At 38.9% G+C, this 19,595-nt stretch overlaps 1 protein-coding gene across 2 annotated transcripts in view; it reads right to left on the reverse strand.

Moving 5' to 3' along the window:
- Positions 1–19,595, reverse strand: part of LOC123021545 (cytochrome b5) — a 26,981-nt gene continuing 7,386 nt past the window's right edge. For both annotated transcript variants that reach the window (XM_044426331.1, XM_044426332.1), the window contains exons 4-7: positions 9,393–9,521; positions 5,663–5,692; positions 3,134–3,168; positions 1–1,195 (exon numbers count right to left, since the gene is read on the reverse strand). In XM_044426331.1, coding sequence (XP_044282266.1) covers positions 1,117–1,195; positions 3,134–3,168; positions 5,663–5,692; positions 9,393–9,521 — 273 coding nt within the window. In that variant the 3' untranslated portion in view covers positions 1–1,116. The remainder of the gene's footprint in view (positions 1,196–3,133; positions 3,169–5,662; positions 5,693–9,392; positions 9,522–19,595) is intronic.

The raw sequence follows: 19,595 nt of genomic DNA on the forward strand, positions 1-19,595 counted from the left end.
AGTGGTTTAGAAGTTTTATTATAATTACATGTTGAATTTATTTCACATTTTGGCTTGTAGTCTTCTCACATGGTATGTGCTCCCAGAACCCTTCTCCCATGTTAAAAAAGCAGAACTACTTTGTTATCAACTGAATTTGATGCTGGATAGACTCCACAACACTCACATAGGGTGAAAAAAGATATAGTAAACATTTGAATTTATTCCATAAGTTCTTCTATGACTAATACAAGTGTTATTAGCAAGTAATATACATACAGGTAAGGTAGATGCTATTTAGCAATCTTTTTGTATTTTTTCCCTTATTTAATCAAGAGTTAACATCCAACAAACAGACACTGGAAAACATTTTTGCTTGCTGTATTCTGTAGGAAAAGTGTATCTCACTGGTATCCATGATGGAACAGAAGGACAATAGTTGCACAAACATATAGGTCCTGAAGTCTCACTATGCTTCTTTGGACTTATGACATTTAAATAGATAATGAAAGTAAAAATCTGGATTTCTTTTTGTTAGGAGCTGCACTGAATTGTTTCTCCAGCACTTCGAGTCAGTTTGAAGGTCCTACTGATGAGAGCAATGGGCAATTCCCAGGCATTATTCTACAGAACAAACTTTACACCTGAAGTTTCTTATTCTCATACTGAAAACTTGCTACTTATCTGTAAGAAGAAAAGAACCAATTATACTTAAGAAATGGATGGAAAAAACTGTATGAGACCATTCTAACTCAAGCCAAAGGAGAGAGGAATTTGCATAGATACAACTATGGTTGTCCAGGCAAAGGAATTTCAAAGAATTGATTTAAAAATGACTAGACAAGTGTTAGTTATGTTATATCAAAACATAAACATCAGTGTTCTTCATTTCAAGAATAGCATGACAGTATCACATGGTTAGCTAATGAATTTTTCACTTTTATAGCAGTTAGAAACAGTTAAGTAAAAGGCAGCATTAGAATCTGTTCCTGAAGCAAATTTAGTTTGGCTTTCCAGAAAAAAGAGGATGGATTTTAAAAGCTTCAGGTACTGTCCTTTTGTAAAGATAGTTAGAGATGAATTTTTGGTTCTCTTCCCCAAAACAATATGTTCCATTACTACTTCTTAATATGGCGTTTACTCAGACATGTAGAAACGGTACATGAGGGCCACAATAAGTGCTGCTATCGCCGGAATCACCCAGTTGGTCCATGAACTAGAAAATATAAAAAAGTTATTTACATATAGCATCCACTAGTTTTTAAATAGCAGACCTCTGAAAACTGAACTTTAGTGAGGCTTCTTGTTTTTCAGGAGATTATAACCTAAGTCACTGCCGCACTGCTAGTCAAACACAATTAGGCCATGCAAAGCTTCTTATAATGAAACAGGGGAAGACATAGTAAATGTCCTATAGGCGCTGGCAAGTTCTGGCCCTCTAAAACTGTTTGCCTATAACTCTCATCAGCCATAGCCAACAAATCCAGTGGTGAAGGAGGATGGGACCTGCAGTTCTCCAGATGTTCTGCTTTACAAGCTACCCACCCCTGCTCTATATGGTTACTGACAAATAAGATTTGGTGCGTGAAGAGGAGGAGGCATAGTTCTACTGAGTCTACTCTTTTCACTTGCAAGAAGAGATCATTTGCTGAACTACTACACCACTGCAAGTGCAAACATAAAGTAATCTTCTTTCCCACAAGCAAATGCAATCAGAGAAGAGTATTCTTACATAAAAGTGTGAGTGGAATGCTTTTGTACAAGGACAGGAAAACTTTGGCCAGGAGAACTCTTTAATCCAGCCTAAAGTCTTTGCCAATCAAAAGCTACTCATTAAAAAAACTCCCCCCCCCCTTTCGGTTCTTGTGTTCCCCCTTTCTTCATTCCCCTCAGTGTTTTCATGGGCAAGGAGACTGGCAGCACACTTTCCTAATTGTTTTCCTTGCTGAGCACTGAAAAAAGCTTGCCTTCTCATTGCTCAGCAAGGAAGTATACTAATCTCCGGTCAGCTGCTTGTTGGCAATAACCTCATTGCAGGAGAGAGGGGATGGGGCCTGAGTAGGAAGCTACTGAGCAATTCACTCATGCTTGCTCCTGCACTGCTCATTTCTCAGTTGGCTTAATATCAGCAAAGATCACATTTTGACTGTGCTCACAGATGGAATGTGCCCAAGATCTTTCCCAGAGTGGAAATGGACTGGAATTCTGGACATTGGAATGTTTTGGTAAGGCACAGTGGACTGGGGTTGGATCCGGACATGATATTTTGTTCATGAACTCTGTTCCAACAGATGCTCCCTCTTGAAGAAGGGTGGAAGGCAACGGTGTTTCTTCTTCTTCACTAGCCTACAACCTCGTGTCCTGGAAATCTACTCCAGAGAGACAGGAGATCCCCTAGATCAACATAGTGTTGGGGACTGCAGAGAAAAATGCAGGAATCATCCAGAATCACTTCCTCACCCCAATCTTTCAATTCCTGAAGCAGAAGTACAAGAAAGCTTCTTGGGAGTACAATGATGATACCATCACTTACTTGAAGATGATACAGAGAATGGTATCAGGGTAATAGACTATCCTGATCTCAATGAATTTAATTGAGATCAGATCGTATGTCAGATCGTATAGGAACCATTAGCTTGCATACATAGCACGAACAAGAGAACCACCTTTATATCCAACTAAAAAGGCTATTTTGATAGAAAGTGATTTTAATAAATTCTACACATGTATTAAAGTCACCCTATTTCCACTACCACTAATCTGTAGTACCTACAGAATTCATGTTGGGAAAGGCAACAGAAAAATTAAGTAATATTTGAACTTTTTAAAATAAACTAGCACAATATTTACTACCCAGAGAGGTCCGCCTGGCACCGTCGTTATTTGTTTTTCGGCACCAGGTGAAGACCTTTTTATTTAAGCGGCATTTTAACTGTTAATATTATTGGATTTTATCTGGCCAGGGCGGCTTATTTTATATTGTATTTTTGTATTTTTAATCTAATGTTTATATTTTTAATTTAAGATTATAATTATTTTAATTTATTGTTGTAAGCCGCCCCAAGGCTTTGGTGAATGGGGCAGCATAATAATGTTTTAATAAATAAATAATAAATAATAAATATTTTCAAGTAAAATGAAATCCATACTATACCTGGATTGAGATTCAGCAGTGGTAATGTAAGGGGGCTGAAAAACAAAGCTATAAATTAGTTACAGCCTTTAAGTGACATTGGCTACCTGTCCATCCTGCAGCAAAACTAACTTATGCAATAGGTAATATGCTGTTTTCACTTGTGGTTTTTCAAGTTAACTCAGATATACTGCAGCCTCTTACCTCTCATTCATTTTAGCTTATAATTAACTATCACTGCTTAACTGCTAGTACAGCACTTTATTATGCATTCGCTGACTTCCAGCAAGGTTTTCTTAGCAGGAAACTGTAGCTTAGTGAAATATGAAGGGGTTAAAGTAGAAAACAAGCTGTCAGGGACAGAATGCAAACTACTCCCATGGGTAAACTTTAAGGATGTCAAAGGGATCCCAGCCTCTGCACTATTAATTACACCAAACTGTATTTATGGGAATTGCCTTCATAGGATTTTCATGTATAAAATTGGAAGACAATCACACTGTACTCTGCTTGGTTCATAACAAGCATGAAATCATCTCTTGGTTTTGAAAATTCAAAATTCAAATAAAAAATACTGCTAAATGATAATGTTAAACATATCAACAGACAAGTGTGCTTACAATGAGAAGACAATACAATGCTCTCTTCTAATAATTGCCCTGCGGCACTTGAAACTGGATTCAAGTGCTTTTCAGTGGTAACACTGAAAAACTAGGTTATTTTAAACAGGCCTTAGTACAACATGAGAACCTCCATATTCTGGGACACACAGCATTTGTGCCACTCAACCATATCGAGGGACACCTCTATTCTGGTGCAGACTTGCCTATAAAGTTGGCTTTTAGTTGTCTCTTCATTTCCACAGCTCAGGCAAAGAAAACATGCTCTGCATGAAGAAGGACCTGGCAACTGCAATTACATTCTCGGCATCTCCAATTAAAAGGATGTGCCTGAGGCTTTAGTGGCTAGCAGCTTGGAGGTATCCTGGCACTCAGTGTGGATAGCCCAGAGTTGAACAGACTGGGATCTGATTTTGCAAGGCAACTTCCTCGGTCTACATTAAAGGCATGCTCTTCACAGCAATCTGGAGACTATACTTGGGAACGACTATGTGCCAGTACGCCATTGTCCACTTCTTGCAAATAATCTCTTAGGAGGCATATGTAACTGCATTTTTCCATTATACTGAACAGCCAAAGATAGGAAGAAGTTGCTTTTACAGAATACGTGCACCAAACAATAAAATCCACAAGCTACATAAGAAAATGTACCAAAATCTGGGCTGCAGTGAAATTAAACATAGCAAGGGAGGATGCGCAAGGTCATGTCAGCCTGTCACATGCAACAGCTATGAAGTGAGAGCTGGCTTATTAGGGCAAGCGGGAGAACTGTCCTTAACACACAAAAAAGGTAGCTGAATGATTTGGAACATCTTAAACTCTGCTTGTTTCTTTTACAGGGAAACATATTCTAAAAACTATGCTTTTGAAAAGAAAGTCTATTGCAACTTAAGCATATCTGGAGAGATTCAACCTGACACTATTTCAGGCTAAGTTCAACTAATTTACAGCTTCGAAGCCTACACATTTATCCAAAAATGTGCGAATACAAACTGACTTCAGTTGGTAGTTTCAGTAGGTAACATGGTTCATGACACCAAGTTCTTTCTCCAGTTAATAGTTAACATTTGACAAAAGTACTGCAAATGCAGAGGAAAGTTTAGCCAATAGAGAACTGGAATTATTTAACAGAGACTTTTTGTAATACTTTTTTTTTGTAATACTTCTAGCTATTACTCAGTTTGGCAAGTATTACAGTATCAATGTTTTCAAATAAAACACCATGCTTTCATAAATTTAACATGTCAGTTTACACTTCATTTTTCATTCTATAGCTGGATCAGAGGTCCCTTTCAGCATAAGAAGATGCCTTCTGCTCACTAACAGGCTTGTATACACTTCACACTACAGCATTGCTTAAGAAGGATAAAACTATGTTCCTCTATTTGTGTAAGGCAGTACAAACAAACATTTGCACAATGAGAAGCATAAGAACTGCTGCAAAATGTAGTTGGCACAGCCCTGAATAAACTGTTGAACAAGTTTTGACACAGCACTAGCATCTGTTCTTCAGGTCCATTTTCTCCTTCCACTACTTCAGCCAAAGCCATCTCTAAGATAATTGATATATCCAGATGCACCTGAAAAGTCTGTGTTGTGATTTTTATTGTTTTCCTAATGTTGTTACATTAACAATCCAAGCCAGTCCAGGAGTAGTCAACACTGCAGTTGCAGTGACTTCCAGTAACAGAAAGGTTAATCAAAACTGCAGTCCTGTTATATGTCAAATAAAGTGGAGTCCTTTCAACAGTGCAGAGCTGCACTCATAGGTTCTAGGTAATAGATGATGTCTACTATCTTGTACAACTGTTCACCATGCAGTTCCCAGTTATCTCTGAACTGTTTTTCAAGCATGCTCCAATGCAAGAACCTATTAGAGACAATGTCACTGTGATAGAACAAATTTAACATATTAAAATGAAATGCTTACCGTCGGTTTCTGAATTTTTTCAATATCATCCTGAAAGATACAAAAAAGCAATAATCAAACTATGCAGAATGACTGAAGTTAACAAAGTTACCATTTCATGTCACTAGGATATTGTTCACCATACCTATAGGTTAATACAAGGAAAATGCAGTGAGGCATTAACCCGAGATTTCCTATGGTGCATGTTGGGCGCATTTCATAGCCTTCTTGAGTATTCAACACACAAATAGGCCAATTGAGGGCTGCTATGACTTAACTCGGGATGCAGGTGGTGCAGAGGTTTAAACTGTTGTGCTAGTTGATCAAAAGGTCGCCTGTTCAAAACTGCACAAGTTGCTCCATCCCAGTTCCTGCCAACCTGGCAGTTCGAAAGTATGCAAATGCAAGTAGATAAAAAGGTACCACTTTCATGGGAAGGTAATAGTGTTCTCTGCACTTCGGTGTTTAGTCATGCCGGCCACATGACCACGGAGACTGTCTGCGGACAAACGCTGGCTCCCTCGGCTAGGAAACGGAGATAAGCACTGCTCCCAAGAGTCAGACATGACTGGACTTAACGTCAAGGGCGGGGTCCTCAAATTTTTTGAATAGGGGGCCAGTTGAAAGGCTGCAGTGACCATTGTGGGCAGGTGAGGTGGGGGGTGCCTGGGGGCGCAGGCCAGTGAGGTGCTGTCGGGCGTGCTCGAGGCGGCATCAGGCAGGCGCGGTGGTGGCTCGCTCACTCGGAAATCTCCCAGCGAGTCCAAAACCATCTCTGAGCAAGCGAGCCACCACCTCCCTGCCAGGCAGGGCGAGCACGCATGAACGGGAGGCAGGTGGCAGTGGTGGCTTGCTTAGAGACCAAACGCGTGCGTGGGAAATGGCAGCGTAGGCTGGATGCAAGGCCACAGCAGGCCGGATCCATCCCTCAGGCCGTAGTTTGAGGACCCATGGTCAAGGGGAAACCTTTACCTTTACCTTTTTAAGACTGAACTCAGAAGCTAAAGTTAATTTTGGGTAAAATAATCCACTATTAACCACTGGCTATTCAACCCACAATTAACCTATAGCATCCACAATCAGGTATCACATAGCAAGGCATGAACTGGTGGTTGAGTATTCAAAATGACTGTGGAATTTTCCTGACATGCCGTGGCAAATCTTAGGTTGATTAACCTACAATTTACCTCTATTGTATGTGGTAATGATGGCCAGTAAAGGACATTACAAGCCACGTACATTTTACATGGCATCCCACCTGGTTAATTTTTGTGTAATGTTCCCTGATAATTTTCAAAATATTTCTTTATCCTAATAGATTCTACTCCCAACTATCCGGCCTAATGTGGCAGAAGGGCAGGCCAGATAACAAAAAAGCCGGATAGGCCAGAGTTCTATAAATGCCCACTTCCTACCCTACCCATACCATTAAAAACACCCTTTTTATACCAAAACCCACTCTTATTCATATTTTCTGACCTCTTAGTACAGGCCAGTACTTTATAAATGTTTGTTATGTACTGTACTGTACATTTTAAAAATTTATTACAGAAAAAGGAAGTCCAAGGATAAAAATATTGTACACATTTTAAGATAAATTTTATAATGTCTAACTTAATTGCAGGAAACATAAAATCATGTACACTGTACAGTATGAATACATACACTTTTAAAATAAACAAAACATTAACGTAAAGCATAGGCTTAATTCTTACAAAAATTATTTAAACTTATTTTACTGTTCATTGATAGTTATTTTTTAACTAGGCCAGATAGTACGGAGGCCAGATAGTCGTAAGCCAGATAGTCGAGAGTCTACTGTACATGTTAATTCAACAAAAGATAAATACTAGCATGATTAAACACTTCCTGAAAATATGTAAACAATTAGCTAATCCTCCAGCAAAGCACTTTTCATAGCAACAGCAAAACAGTTTGAAGGGAAGTCTTTTAAAAGAACCAACAAGTACAAAATCATGGAGAAAGAGTATGTTGGCTAATAAGTTGTTATCACATCTTGTTTTCTGCCAACACTGTATTGGCAAAGCTTTAATTCCTTTTATATATGGGAACATTATAAAGCAGGAGGACCTGTTTGGTTCCTTTGGAAAGCATAAATTGTACTTTGCAATTTTATCCTAATGCTGTTACCAAGACCATGAAGAACACAACAATAAACTAGACAACAACAAAGCACATTCCATGGTTGTCTTTCAGAAAAAATAGGCTAAGTAGTTAAGAGGGACTATTTACAGCAAATGCAGAGTAAGCAACTGCTTTTTTGCCATAAGCTAAATTTGGCCACATTTCCAGATTTACCACTTTGAGAAATATCAAACATACTAGCTTATGTTTTAGACAAACAAGTGCACAAAGGGATCCAGCTCATAATGACACAATCCTGAACATGAAGTCATTACAGAGTGGCAGCATCAGTACACCACACAGCTTTTAGAAGAGTTTTATTGAGTTTTCTGAGAAAAGAACTGGTAGAATTCAATGCCATTACCTTGAACTTAGCTATCATTAAAGACTATGAATCAAGAAAAGCTTAGCACAAAGAAAGAGCTGACTTCTTACCCTCTTTCTTTAAATTATCTGCATGTGCCAGCAAAATCACTGGAGGATTGGATCTGTCACTTAGAAGCTTTCTGATTCTGTATACAATTCAGATGCATGCCGCAACCCAGAAAGTCACATAGCACCTAATGGGAAAAACAGGGTCGTATCCACCAGCTGGGGTGTTCTGCTGCCAGGAGCAGAAATGGGAGGGGGATGATTCTCCTTCCCCTTGCATTCCTCTGAGAAGAGATGGGAAACCCTCCAGAGCAGATTTTTGGGTGGTATGGAAGGGAACAGGTGGAAGGAAAGAAGGAGAACTTTGAATACACTAGCAGACATCTGCTAGCACAGCATTAGATTTAACCCTTCCATTTACCCATGGCAAACATGGGGGAATTGCTATTTGTAAAAAATAACAGCTTACAAAGAAAGAAAAAAGTAAAAGCTTGAAAGGCTTCACACTTAAAAATATTAGCTATGAGTTCAAAAACTGAATGTGATTAAGAGTGAAGAGTACAGAAGTACCATCCAGATTTGCTTGACAGAAATAGCCAAATGATGTTACCTGTATAATGTGTGTCAATTACCCTGTTCCTCCCCAGAATCAAGTAAGTAAACAAACCTGGATAAGTCTGTTCTGCTGCCAAACACAAAGAAATATAACCTTTACATACACACACACAATTCAAGTAAACATATTTACCATCCTGAGAATAAATGCCACAGAGTAGAGCATGTGTGTGCATGCATGTACACTTTTTAATACACAACCTTGGCTTTTAAACTATACTTTTGTTCCAAGTTCTGTACACTCTAATGAAAATGGAAACAAGCTTACATGTAAAACATAAAATATAGGCCAATACTGAAGATCAGTACTGGTAAACCTGACCTTAAAACACAAAGCTCAACTGAAAGGAAAACATACCAATAACTTGCTCCAATTCTCCATGAACTAAGACTATTCAACCTTGATAGCAAAACATGATTCATATATTTCAGCCAATGCTTTAGACTATACCTCTTAGCATTTCTGACCACAGGACATGCTTGCTGGGGCTAACAGGATTAGCATTCTGATATATCTGGAGGGACCCACATTGATGAAGGCTGGTCATACTGTTTTGCAGCTATAATCAATGCAAAACAGGTATCAGGTGAGAGTTCTGTCCATGAACAGTATACTCACTGGATGAAGTTCTCCCACAATGAAAGTGTCTGACAAATTTCTAGCATCTGTGGAATGGCCAACATCTTCAAAACTTTCTGTAGCATCTCCACCTGCTTGTTCCCGTAGTACCTCTTCACCACCAGGGTGCTGTAAGAAACCAAAATATGAATAGTTATCACCTGCATACTTTAATGTAACATGACACTGTGAGAATTCATAGCAAACTGTAAGAGGGTTCCTTTGCAATTTAGTTTTTAATATAAATTGTTACCATCATTATCATGATTATTGAGTAATTCAGTGCTGTAGCACCTTTGATACAACCTCCCTTCTCGTGTTCTCTACATCAATTTGGAGTCATTTGGCATTCCCTTGTGGTACAATAATACCATATTGTCCAAACTTCCTTGCTTGACTGAAGATTAATCTAGTCAAGCCTTTATAGTCACCAGAAGCAGTCAACTAGAGGCCCTAAAAAGCACACAGTCAATTATTATTTTTCAATCCTATGTTCTAGCATTTAACAGTCAGATACATACTACCTGAAAGGTTCTATTTAAGATCATGACTATCTGATACATCAATCTTTCATGAATGTCTCCAATCCTTTTTCATGTTCATACATCCTAGTGGCAAGCTTGTATATTTGCATCTTGAAGCCTTAAATTCCACAACTATGGTAGACTGCATGACATATCAATTTTTTACAAACATACTTTTTGTTAATCACTTTTACTATGCAGCCAAGTTACAAGTGTTGAAAATATTGAACTAATATATATAGGTCTGGTAGTAAATTAACCGTGATCCAAAACTCAATTAATATTGTCTACCATTGCAGCAATTTTTGGGTTACTTCATAGATACCTGATCTTTGATAACTAGCAGGTAAAATTACAAATAAATTTCACTCAAGACCCTAGTGTGTGTAAGTTCTGTTGGTAATGCTGAATCTCTGATGGCCCACACAGGTTCAAGCCATTATCTGAAGTTAAATCAATCAAATTATGTACACTTTTCTAAACCTGTTTAATATGTGGAAACAGGAGTTTTCCTCCAAATGTCAATATCAACTTCAAAGGAGTTTTTTCCCCCATTACTAGTAGCTGCTGCTCTTATTGGTCCCCTCCCTCATTCCCTGGGTTCCATCTGTACCAACAGGGTCAATGCTAGCATAGCCAAAGTTAATGAGAGCCATGCTCTGCTATTTTAAATGGGGAAATGCTCAAAGAGCCTTCTGACCAAGCCACAGCAGAGTCGTCTAGAGCAGTGGTATTCAACCTTTCGACAGCTGGGGACCAGCGGAAACAAGAAAACCACCTCAGGAATGGGTGAGGCACCATACACATGATACAGTATCCTGTGTATTAGTTTTCAAGACAATACCAAAAAAAAATTTCAACAAAACCACCAGAAACTGAGCAACAAAAATATCAAGAAAAGAACAACATACCGAAATCGGTGCAGTGTGGTTCCCACCAAGCTATCTCTCCCATTCCTGCCCCCCCTCCAGCAGCAGCACCTCACCCCCTGTGAACACAATGCCAACCAAGAAAGAGGTGGTGGAGCACAGCCTGTCCCCGCACAGGTCTGCAACAAGTGGGATGTGTCCCCCCACAACTGGGAGGAAATCTTCCACAGAATGGTGGTTGAAAACCACTGCTCTAAAGCAATCTCCCACTTTCAGATGAGAAAAGCACCAAGACGCTGTAGAATTTAACTCTCTCCCATTTAATTGGGATTGGGAAACTAAAAAGAGCCTGGAGAAGACTGAAAGCACTCTGGGAAAGTCACTGCCCTCCAAGACTCTCTAGCATTGTCTGTATACGCTGTACAAAGTGTGTGCCAGCCTCCAGCAAAGCCAATCCCAAGATCAATCCATCAATGTTGTAACCACATTTAATCAACAAAAGGTATTAGTAACCCATGTGATAAAAATGCCTCTTCACCCACTACAACAGTACTCATTACATAAGCTTCTTTTTAGCCTGAAGGAACTTCATAGTGCTCAAGCTTATGTAGAACTTGTTTTGAAGTCTTGTTCCAGAATTAACTGTTCTGTAACAAAAGCAATCAAGCTTCTGAAGGAATTCAGAAAAACCTCAGAGTTTTTTTCCCATTCTAATCAAGAAGCTCATTTCAGAACTTCCATAGTTAAGCAAAGCAAAACAGCTTCAATTCAATAGAAATGCAAGTCAGTGAACAAACATGGCACTTTTACAAACCCACTATGCATGGCATCACTTTCCTCAGTAAAGTTCAAGCAACACCATGATAGATCTGATCAAGGTCCACAAATTTCAGCATTCCAGTTTTCAGCATCTGCTAGCAGACTGCATGAATGTGAAATCCCAAACTACAATAATCAGATAATTAAATTACTGTCTAGGGGTGACGTGGCAAAATTTTGAAAAGCCCTGAACATAGGTTTTTTTCTGAATAACAATGAAGGAAATTATGAACTTGGCATAAATAAAATACTTGGGTTAAGAAAGCACTGTATGCTTATGCACAGTGACTAAGCAGAAACTTGTAGACTAAAGATTACTCATAATCAAACCAAAAAGGGTTAAGAGAGTGCATGCAGAAGAGTGATTATGCAAGGCAGATAAATACAACTGACAAATCCTGCCCTTGAATCAGTTCTGATATCTATCTACGCAAAGAAATAGAGCAAAGGTCTTGGGCATGTACCAAAGTTGAGTGCTTCAAGATGAGTACAGCTTGCTGATGCCAAACTCTTTGTACCATTCCAATGCAGAACAGAAATGAACAACTACAATTCTGAGAACTGTAGGAACCCCAGATTTAAAATTAACCAGAAGGGAAAGCATATTGCTTTACATAATAGGCACAATCTTGCTAACAGATTTCTTTGAATGGGGGAAAACTGTGCATTGGATTGAAGGCTAACTCCCCTGTGCTGACAAAGCTAAAATGTTTTAAGGTCAGTCCGCAAGTAGAGGCACAAAACTGTATTGTGCTGTCAAATATGAGTAGCAAAAGATCTCAAAACCAGTCTGGGAACTCCATCTGCCTTAGTTAGAAGAAAGAATTGAACTCAGAATCATATAAGATATGGTGGTACAGTCCTGGCACCTAGATCACTAGTGATTTCCCAAATGTATACAGTATGATCCACAGTCTAACTAATCCTTTCCCATGGGAAAAACAATTGGACCAGAGAAGGCCCTCAAGACCTAAGCATGATGATTCATTGCCACCCCAATGCTAAAATATATAAAAATATGTGGCTTTCTGTTACTACCTTGTTCCTTTCAGAACACTCATGTACATGCTCCACTTTGGCATTCAAGGCATTCAATAGATATGTTTGGAGAGATAGCAAAAATATTGTGTATGATAAATTGCTGTTCCAGCAATATACACAAGCAAAAGCTATTTGTTTCCTCTGTACTATTCCAGATAGTAGCACCATCAGAAGTAATGGCAAGAAAGCAGGAGTGCCAGTGATTTCTCTCCTGCAGCAGACACTAGATTCAAGCTAGCACAACCCCTAAGCAGAAACAAGAATCACTTGAAACTGCTACAGTTCTGTAAAACTGATTACCAATCCATACAGAAAACAAATTAAGATACGAGGAGGAGGGCACCCCAACTTTGGAATTCAAACCTGCTTGAGGTCTGGTTAGCACGAACTATTTGGGTTTTTAGGTACCAATTAAAGACTTATCTGTATAGCAGTTATTTTGACAGGTGAAGTTTTAGGTATTAATGTTATTTTATGCTGGTGGTTTTAAAGGAGGGATATTTATTTCTAATTTTAATGGTTTGTGTTTTATTTTGGGGGTTTTATATATGTCTACAGTATTTGTTGTTGTTAGTCACGAAGTCGTGTCTGACCCATCGCAACCCCATGGACCACATTCCTCCAGGCCTTCCTGTCCTCCACCATCTCCCGGAGTCCACTTAAGCTCATACCAACTGCTTCAGTGACTCCATCTAGCCACCTCATCCTCTGCCGTCCCCTTCTTTTGCCATCTATTGTTCCCAGCATTAGGCTCTTCTCCAGGGAGTCCTTCCTTCTCATTAGGTGGCCAAAGTATTTGAGTTTCATCTTCAGGATCTGGCCTTCTAAATAGCAGTCAGGGTTGATCTCCTCTAGGACTGACCGGTTTGATCGCCTTCTGGTCCAAGGGACTAGCAGGAGTCTCCTCCGGCACCACAATTCAAAGGCCTCAATCCTTTGGCGCTCAGCCTTCCTTACGGTCCAGCTTTCACAGCCATACATTGCAACTGGGAAAACCATAGCCTTGACTATATGCACTTTTGTTGGCAGGGTGATGTCTCTGCTTTTTAGTATGTTGTCTAGATTTGCCATGGCTTTCCTCCCCAGGAGCAAGCGTCTCTTAATTTCTTGGCTGCAGTCCCCGTCTGCGGTGATCTTGGAGCCCAGGAAAATAAAATCTGTCACTACAGTATTTAGTATTTATTAATTCTATTTTTCCTATTTTGGTTTTCATCCTGCTTTGGTTTTATTTACTGATACTACTACTACTACTACTACTACTACTACTACTATTATTATTATTATTATTATTATTATTATTATTATTATTGGGTTTTGTACTGAATGTTATATTGTGCTTGTATTGCTTAGATAGTTGAATTTTAATATGTTGTAAGCCACTCAGAGAGCCTATGGCTAGTGGAGTGGCATATAAATTGAACAACAACACCAACAACTGTTTTAAGCATATATCAAAAAGCAGAAAGGTGTAACTGGAAAAGCTGAATTGTTTAGAAGTGTATGCATCATACAAGTACATTCCTAGGGAAAGCAGGATGGACTTCATCTTATTATAGAGTATGTTGATATAATTATGGCAGTTCTCCCATAATATGTGAAAAAGCCCAATCTAAGACACTATAAGAACTGTCCTCTCAGTCACTTCTGCCATGCTAGAATTCAACCTGTCTGCAAATTCATGCAGAGATTACATAAATGTGCACCCTGACTTTCTATCAGCTAGTACACAAAGTGAATTGGGGGGGGGGGAAGCATTTTTTCCTTTTTTTTTTTAAAAAAAAGCATATTAGGTCTTCTCTTCCAAAATCCTACAAGTTGCTTTTTTAACCCATTAAACATGGATGGAGAAAGGAGGGCTGCTGCATAAAAACAATACACACACATATACACAGATCAATTTTCTGGAGGCTTATGAATGTGTATGCAAGCCATAAAGGTAAGGTGTATGCAAGGACGGACTGCTTAATTTATTACAGAGTTAAACAAAGTAGCACTCCTTACTTTATTAGTTAAATCTTATGATTTATTTTCAACCTACATTCTACAGGTCAAAACACAGAGATCAAAGCTACATATATCTTGCCATGCAAGAGAACATAACAAAACTATTGACAGAGGCACCATGCATTAAAGTGATCAGCTATTTATATGTTTATAAATACCTGACATGGCTTTTCATCAACTAAGAAAGTATTCATTTTTGTTCTCCAAATAACCCTTCCTTCTGCTACTCTTGCATCTGCTACTTTTCCAAGGAACTTAAAAATAACCACATTTTAAGATTATGTTTGGGTAAAAAATATTTGGTTTATGCAGGATTATAAACTGAACTTTGGCTGCCTTGCCCAGCAGAATTCTCATTACATCTTAAAGATTTGGGTGTACTTCTAGGAGCCACATTCATGTCAAACAGCAAGTTTTTAAAATACAAAAAACAAACAAACAAACAAACCAAGCAGCCTAAAAAATAACTAGGTAGGATAAGAAAGAAAATGCCCAGTTCATGAGTTGCCTCCATTCTGCACACATTTTCAGAAGTATTTTTGGAAAGATTTGTGAATTATCCTACAAAATGCAACAGACCAACTAGCTATGTGGCACCTGGGCCTATTAAAGCTGAGCCTTCCAACTTACCTGTTTACTTAATACCTGTGTTGTGTGGGTACACACATGTAAAATCTGAGTGGTGACATCTTGACAGTTGTGTTCCTGGCATATAAATCCAATGCACTGTAACATTACCATAACTGCTTTAAATATGCCAATGAATGTTGCATGTAAACCGATATTTAAAAAACACAACACTGCAAGGGATCTTTTCTATCTTGTATTGATTTGCATGTAGGAACCACTGCATATTAATTATAGAATATCTGTGTGCTCAAAGCACAGGTTTAAAGTTCTTCCTGACCAAGCCTACTGCGCCAGCTGTTGTTCCAAACAAACTGATGCACCCTCAAATGACCTCCTTATTCAATTCCTGTAGCAGAATACCAGTGATCATGACTGATTTGCAATAAAAGCCACCTCTGATGCCCTCCTGTCAAATCTCAGACTGCCTAAGAACTTGAGAAGCCAGGCAGGGCAACACCACATAATATCTCCCATGGAAGATGTGGCTCATCACATAATAGCTTTGGTGGCTAATAGCTGGCTAATCTAATATGAGCTAAAGCCAGAAAGAAATAGTGAGGCTAAGAGGGGGAAGGAAAGAGCAGAGCAAAGCAATAGCGACAAAGAGCAAGAAAAGGAGAAGAGAGATGCTTACCATTTTTCTTTAAAATAAATATTTTGAGGAGCAGGGAGCTTTCGGGGCACCAGTGCAGATCCCCACAGGCACATCACACCTACCATTTTAGAAAGTGCTAACTCAGCATTGCACTGGTGGTGAGTCCCATGGGCACCACCAACTGCACATATGCACAGCATCAACCTTGCCAAAAGTTTCAAAGCAATTTAACACCACCAGATTGACCTCATTTCAGAAAGTCGCTTTCCCATTCTGTTCTATGTAGCAGCAAAAAACACAAAAGCAAGAAAGATTTTCCTTTTTAAGCAAGTGCAGAGATGCACATATATATATATATATATCTTATATTGAAAGCTACAAGACTGTGGCGCTGGAAGGGGCTTACAAAGCCACCTGCATTGAACAACCACTCTACTGAAAGCCACCCATCCAGTAAACCACATCAAAATGCATGTATTCAACCCAGACCATGAGCTTGCAAAGAAATTTTTCAATTATACGAACAGACTTAACACAGTCACATGTTGCAGCTTCTCTTCAGGAAGGAAAACTGTGTGTTCCAAAATCCCATGTAGGATTGAAAAAAATAACAGAGATGTATTTATTCTTATATTTAATTTCTATAAATATGGAATGGCTGAGGCTATCTGATCAGTTCATAATTATTAAAATTACAAAAGCACAAGAACAGATAAGATACCACATAGTGGTTCAATATATGAAACTTGAAAACCATTTAAATAGCTAAAAATCATTTCAAAAGAAGTACCAGACAGATTAACAATACCCCAATTTATAGGATTAAATACCATTAAAGGTATGGGAATAGAAAGTGGTATTAATCCAGTTTCAAATATATACTCCACACCCAGCTCAGACAATTGTCCAGAAGGATCCCATGGCTGATGGTATCAAAAGCTACCAAAGGATTCAGGAATATCAACAAGGCCACATTCCCACTGTTTCTCATCATATAGGATGACTAAAGTGGTTTCTGTGCCAAAACTCAGCCTGAACCCTAGTTGATAATCCAAGTGTACCTGAATGAGAAAAGAACATTTGCTACTTAAAGTTATTAAAAGTTTCTGGTTATTAAAAGTTATTAAAGCTTCTGAAGAGAATTTCTTCAGGAATTGTCTCACCACATTTTTCAGATGACATAGGACCACTCCCTCTTGCAAAGAGGCATTAATTGCCTTCCTTGACCAGCCACCTGTTACCTCCCCCTTAGTTTGTATAAGACACAAAAAGCAAGGATCCAATATAGACATGGTTGCATGAACCTGTCCAAGCCCTTTGTCAACAGCTTCAAGTTGTACCTACTGAAACTCATCCAAGAAAGCTGGACCAGATTGTGTTCTAGGTACCCTGCTAGATTCAACTGATTTAACTCTGAGCGGTAAGCCTCAGCAGACACAAGAGATTTTGTCAGGAAAGTGCATACCAAAATATGTCCCATAGATCAGTCACAGGTCTAGAGTTCTTAAGGCCAGCACGTAACATAATATAAGCTCCTCCAGGCAACAGAAAGTTGATTGAATTGGGGTCAGGAAATGTTGTTTCTAGGCCTGTTTTGCATCTGTTGACAATGCAAAATATGGGCTGAGTACAGAATATCATATCTAGCAGACCATATACTGTCACCCTGGACCTAGTGTCAAAGCTACATCTCCCCTAAGAACTTTCCTGCTCCCCAAGATCAGCTGAAATATCACAATTTAAATTATCAATTAACTATGTAAGAGCTGCAGATACTTGCACCCATCCTTGGCTGAAGGTGCCACTGCAGTTACGCAACAGCCTAATAAAGTGTGTGGACTTATTCACAAGGTTAGAAAACTTTACAACCTTGAAAATAAACTCGCACAAGCTACCAGACTGCAAAAATTATACACGCTTCTTGGGGGCTGGTAGAAGAACTTCCAGGAGCTCCAGTCCTGCTGCACAAACCAGTTCACTGACCAGTACATAATCAGTTGTCTCCTATGGACACTAGGAGAGTGTTTAATGAATTGCAACACTAACCTGGCAATAGATTTAAACTGTTGTCAGTACTAAGATAAGATTTATGATCGGCTTGAATTGTAATAGTACCCAACCATAAAAATATACACTAGGACTTGACTTTTTAAATTTTTACTTGCTTTTAGAATTCTACTGAAAATCAGGATTTTTTAATGGAAAAGTGACTTCTAAATATAATAAACATATGAATCCATATATGATTAATCTCATATCTGATTACAGAAGTAAGCATATCCTTATAAAGCAAGTAAATGAAATGTTCCTAGGAAGAATGGGTGCTTGAGGGCTTTCTCCTAGTGAACCTTCCCAGATTCCCTGAACACAAATCTATTACCTTCTCCCTTGCAGCTTTAAGAACACATTATGCACCTGTGCCAGCAAAGTGGCTCAAGAGGCAAAGGCAGGGAAATAGACTTGTAAGGTTACGGAAGATGTGTCTAAAAGATGTGGGAGGTAACACAAAAGTGAGGTAACTTCCCATAAACAAGAAATGTATTGGCATGTTAGCATGAACATCTCAATACCACTATGTGATTTTGCAAACCTGATTTTGTAGTTTAATACCACGCTTGACTCAAAGGGTTACGCAACTCCGTAGTTTTACACACTCGATGGTAAATAAAAGCTGCATGATCCTTGAACCACAAACTACCTAAAGGAGCGCTTACATCCATATGTGCCCGCCTGCCCCTTGAGATCAGCGGGAGAAACCCTTCTCCGGGAACCCTCCGTGAAGGATATTAGGAGGGTATGTACTTGGAGGAGGGCTTTCTCTGCGGTGGCGCCCAATCTATGGAATGTGCTCCCCAGAGAGGTCTGCCTGGAGCCGTCGTTAGTTGTTTTTCGACACCAGGCGAAGACCTTTTTATTTAAACGCCATTTTAAATGTTAATATTATTTATTTTATTTTTATGGCCAGGACGTCTCCAATTATATTATATTGTTTTATATTGTTATTATTTATTGTTGTAAGCTGCCCCGAGGCTTCAGCGAATGGGGCAGCATAGAAGCTTTCTAAATAAATAAATAAATAAATAAATAAATAAATAAATCCATTCATACAACTATATAAAAACTGAGCATTATAAAGTGGAGATTTCTGTGTACAAAACCTGCAAATCTCACATTTCTAGCCATTTTGCAGCATGGGAATAAGAATACAAAATAAGATCTGCTTCAGAACTACCTTCTATCACAATGAAATCTAAATTGGTAAAATGAGGTAGTGTGATTCAAATTACTAAGCTTGAACATAAACAATCTGTATAGTGCCAGGGGCTTACTGAACTTAGGTATCACTGGAGCAGTCAGGTAGATACAAGGCTGAACAAACAGGTTCGTCCTCTTTTGTTACTGCTGGTTTATATAAATGCAATGGAGAATGAAAAGAAGACAGTTGCAGCAGCAGCTGGTGAGTTAAAACCCACCCATCCTCTTAATTGCCAAGGGGTACAGGATTTCAGTGTTGTAGATGCTCTAATAAATTTGGTCTTTATTCACAAGAGCCGCCATGAAAGGATTAAGAAGGAAATTGTACCAACAGTGGGGCACATTCCAGCTTCCAAGCTTCCAAGATTATTCCAAGTATAATCTTCTGCCTCTGAGAACCACCCACCCAATGCAATGAGTAGCTCGCTAGATGAGACAGGGAGGGTAGGGAAAAAGTATGTTCTAA

This window comes from Varanus komodoensis, unplaced genomic scaffold (assembly GCF_004798865.1).
Source record: "Varanus komodoensis strain SLA01 unplaced genomic scaffold, ASM479886v1 scaffold17, whole genome shotgun sequence".
Taxonomy (NCBI): domain Eukaryota; kingdom Metazoa; phylum Chordata; class Lepidosauria; order Squamata; family Varanidae; genus Varanus; species Varanus komodoensis.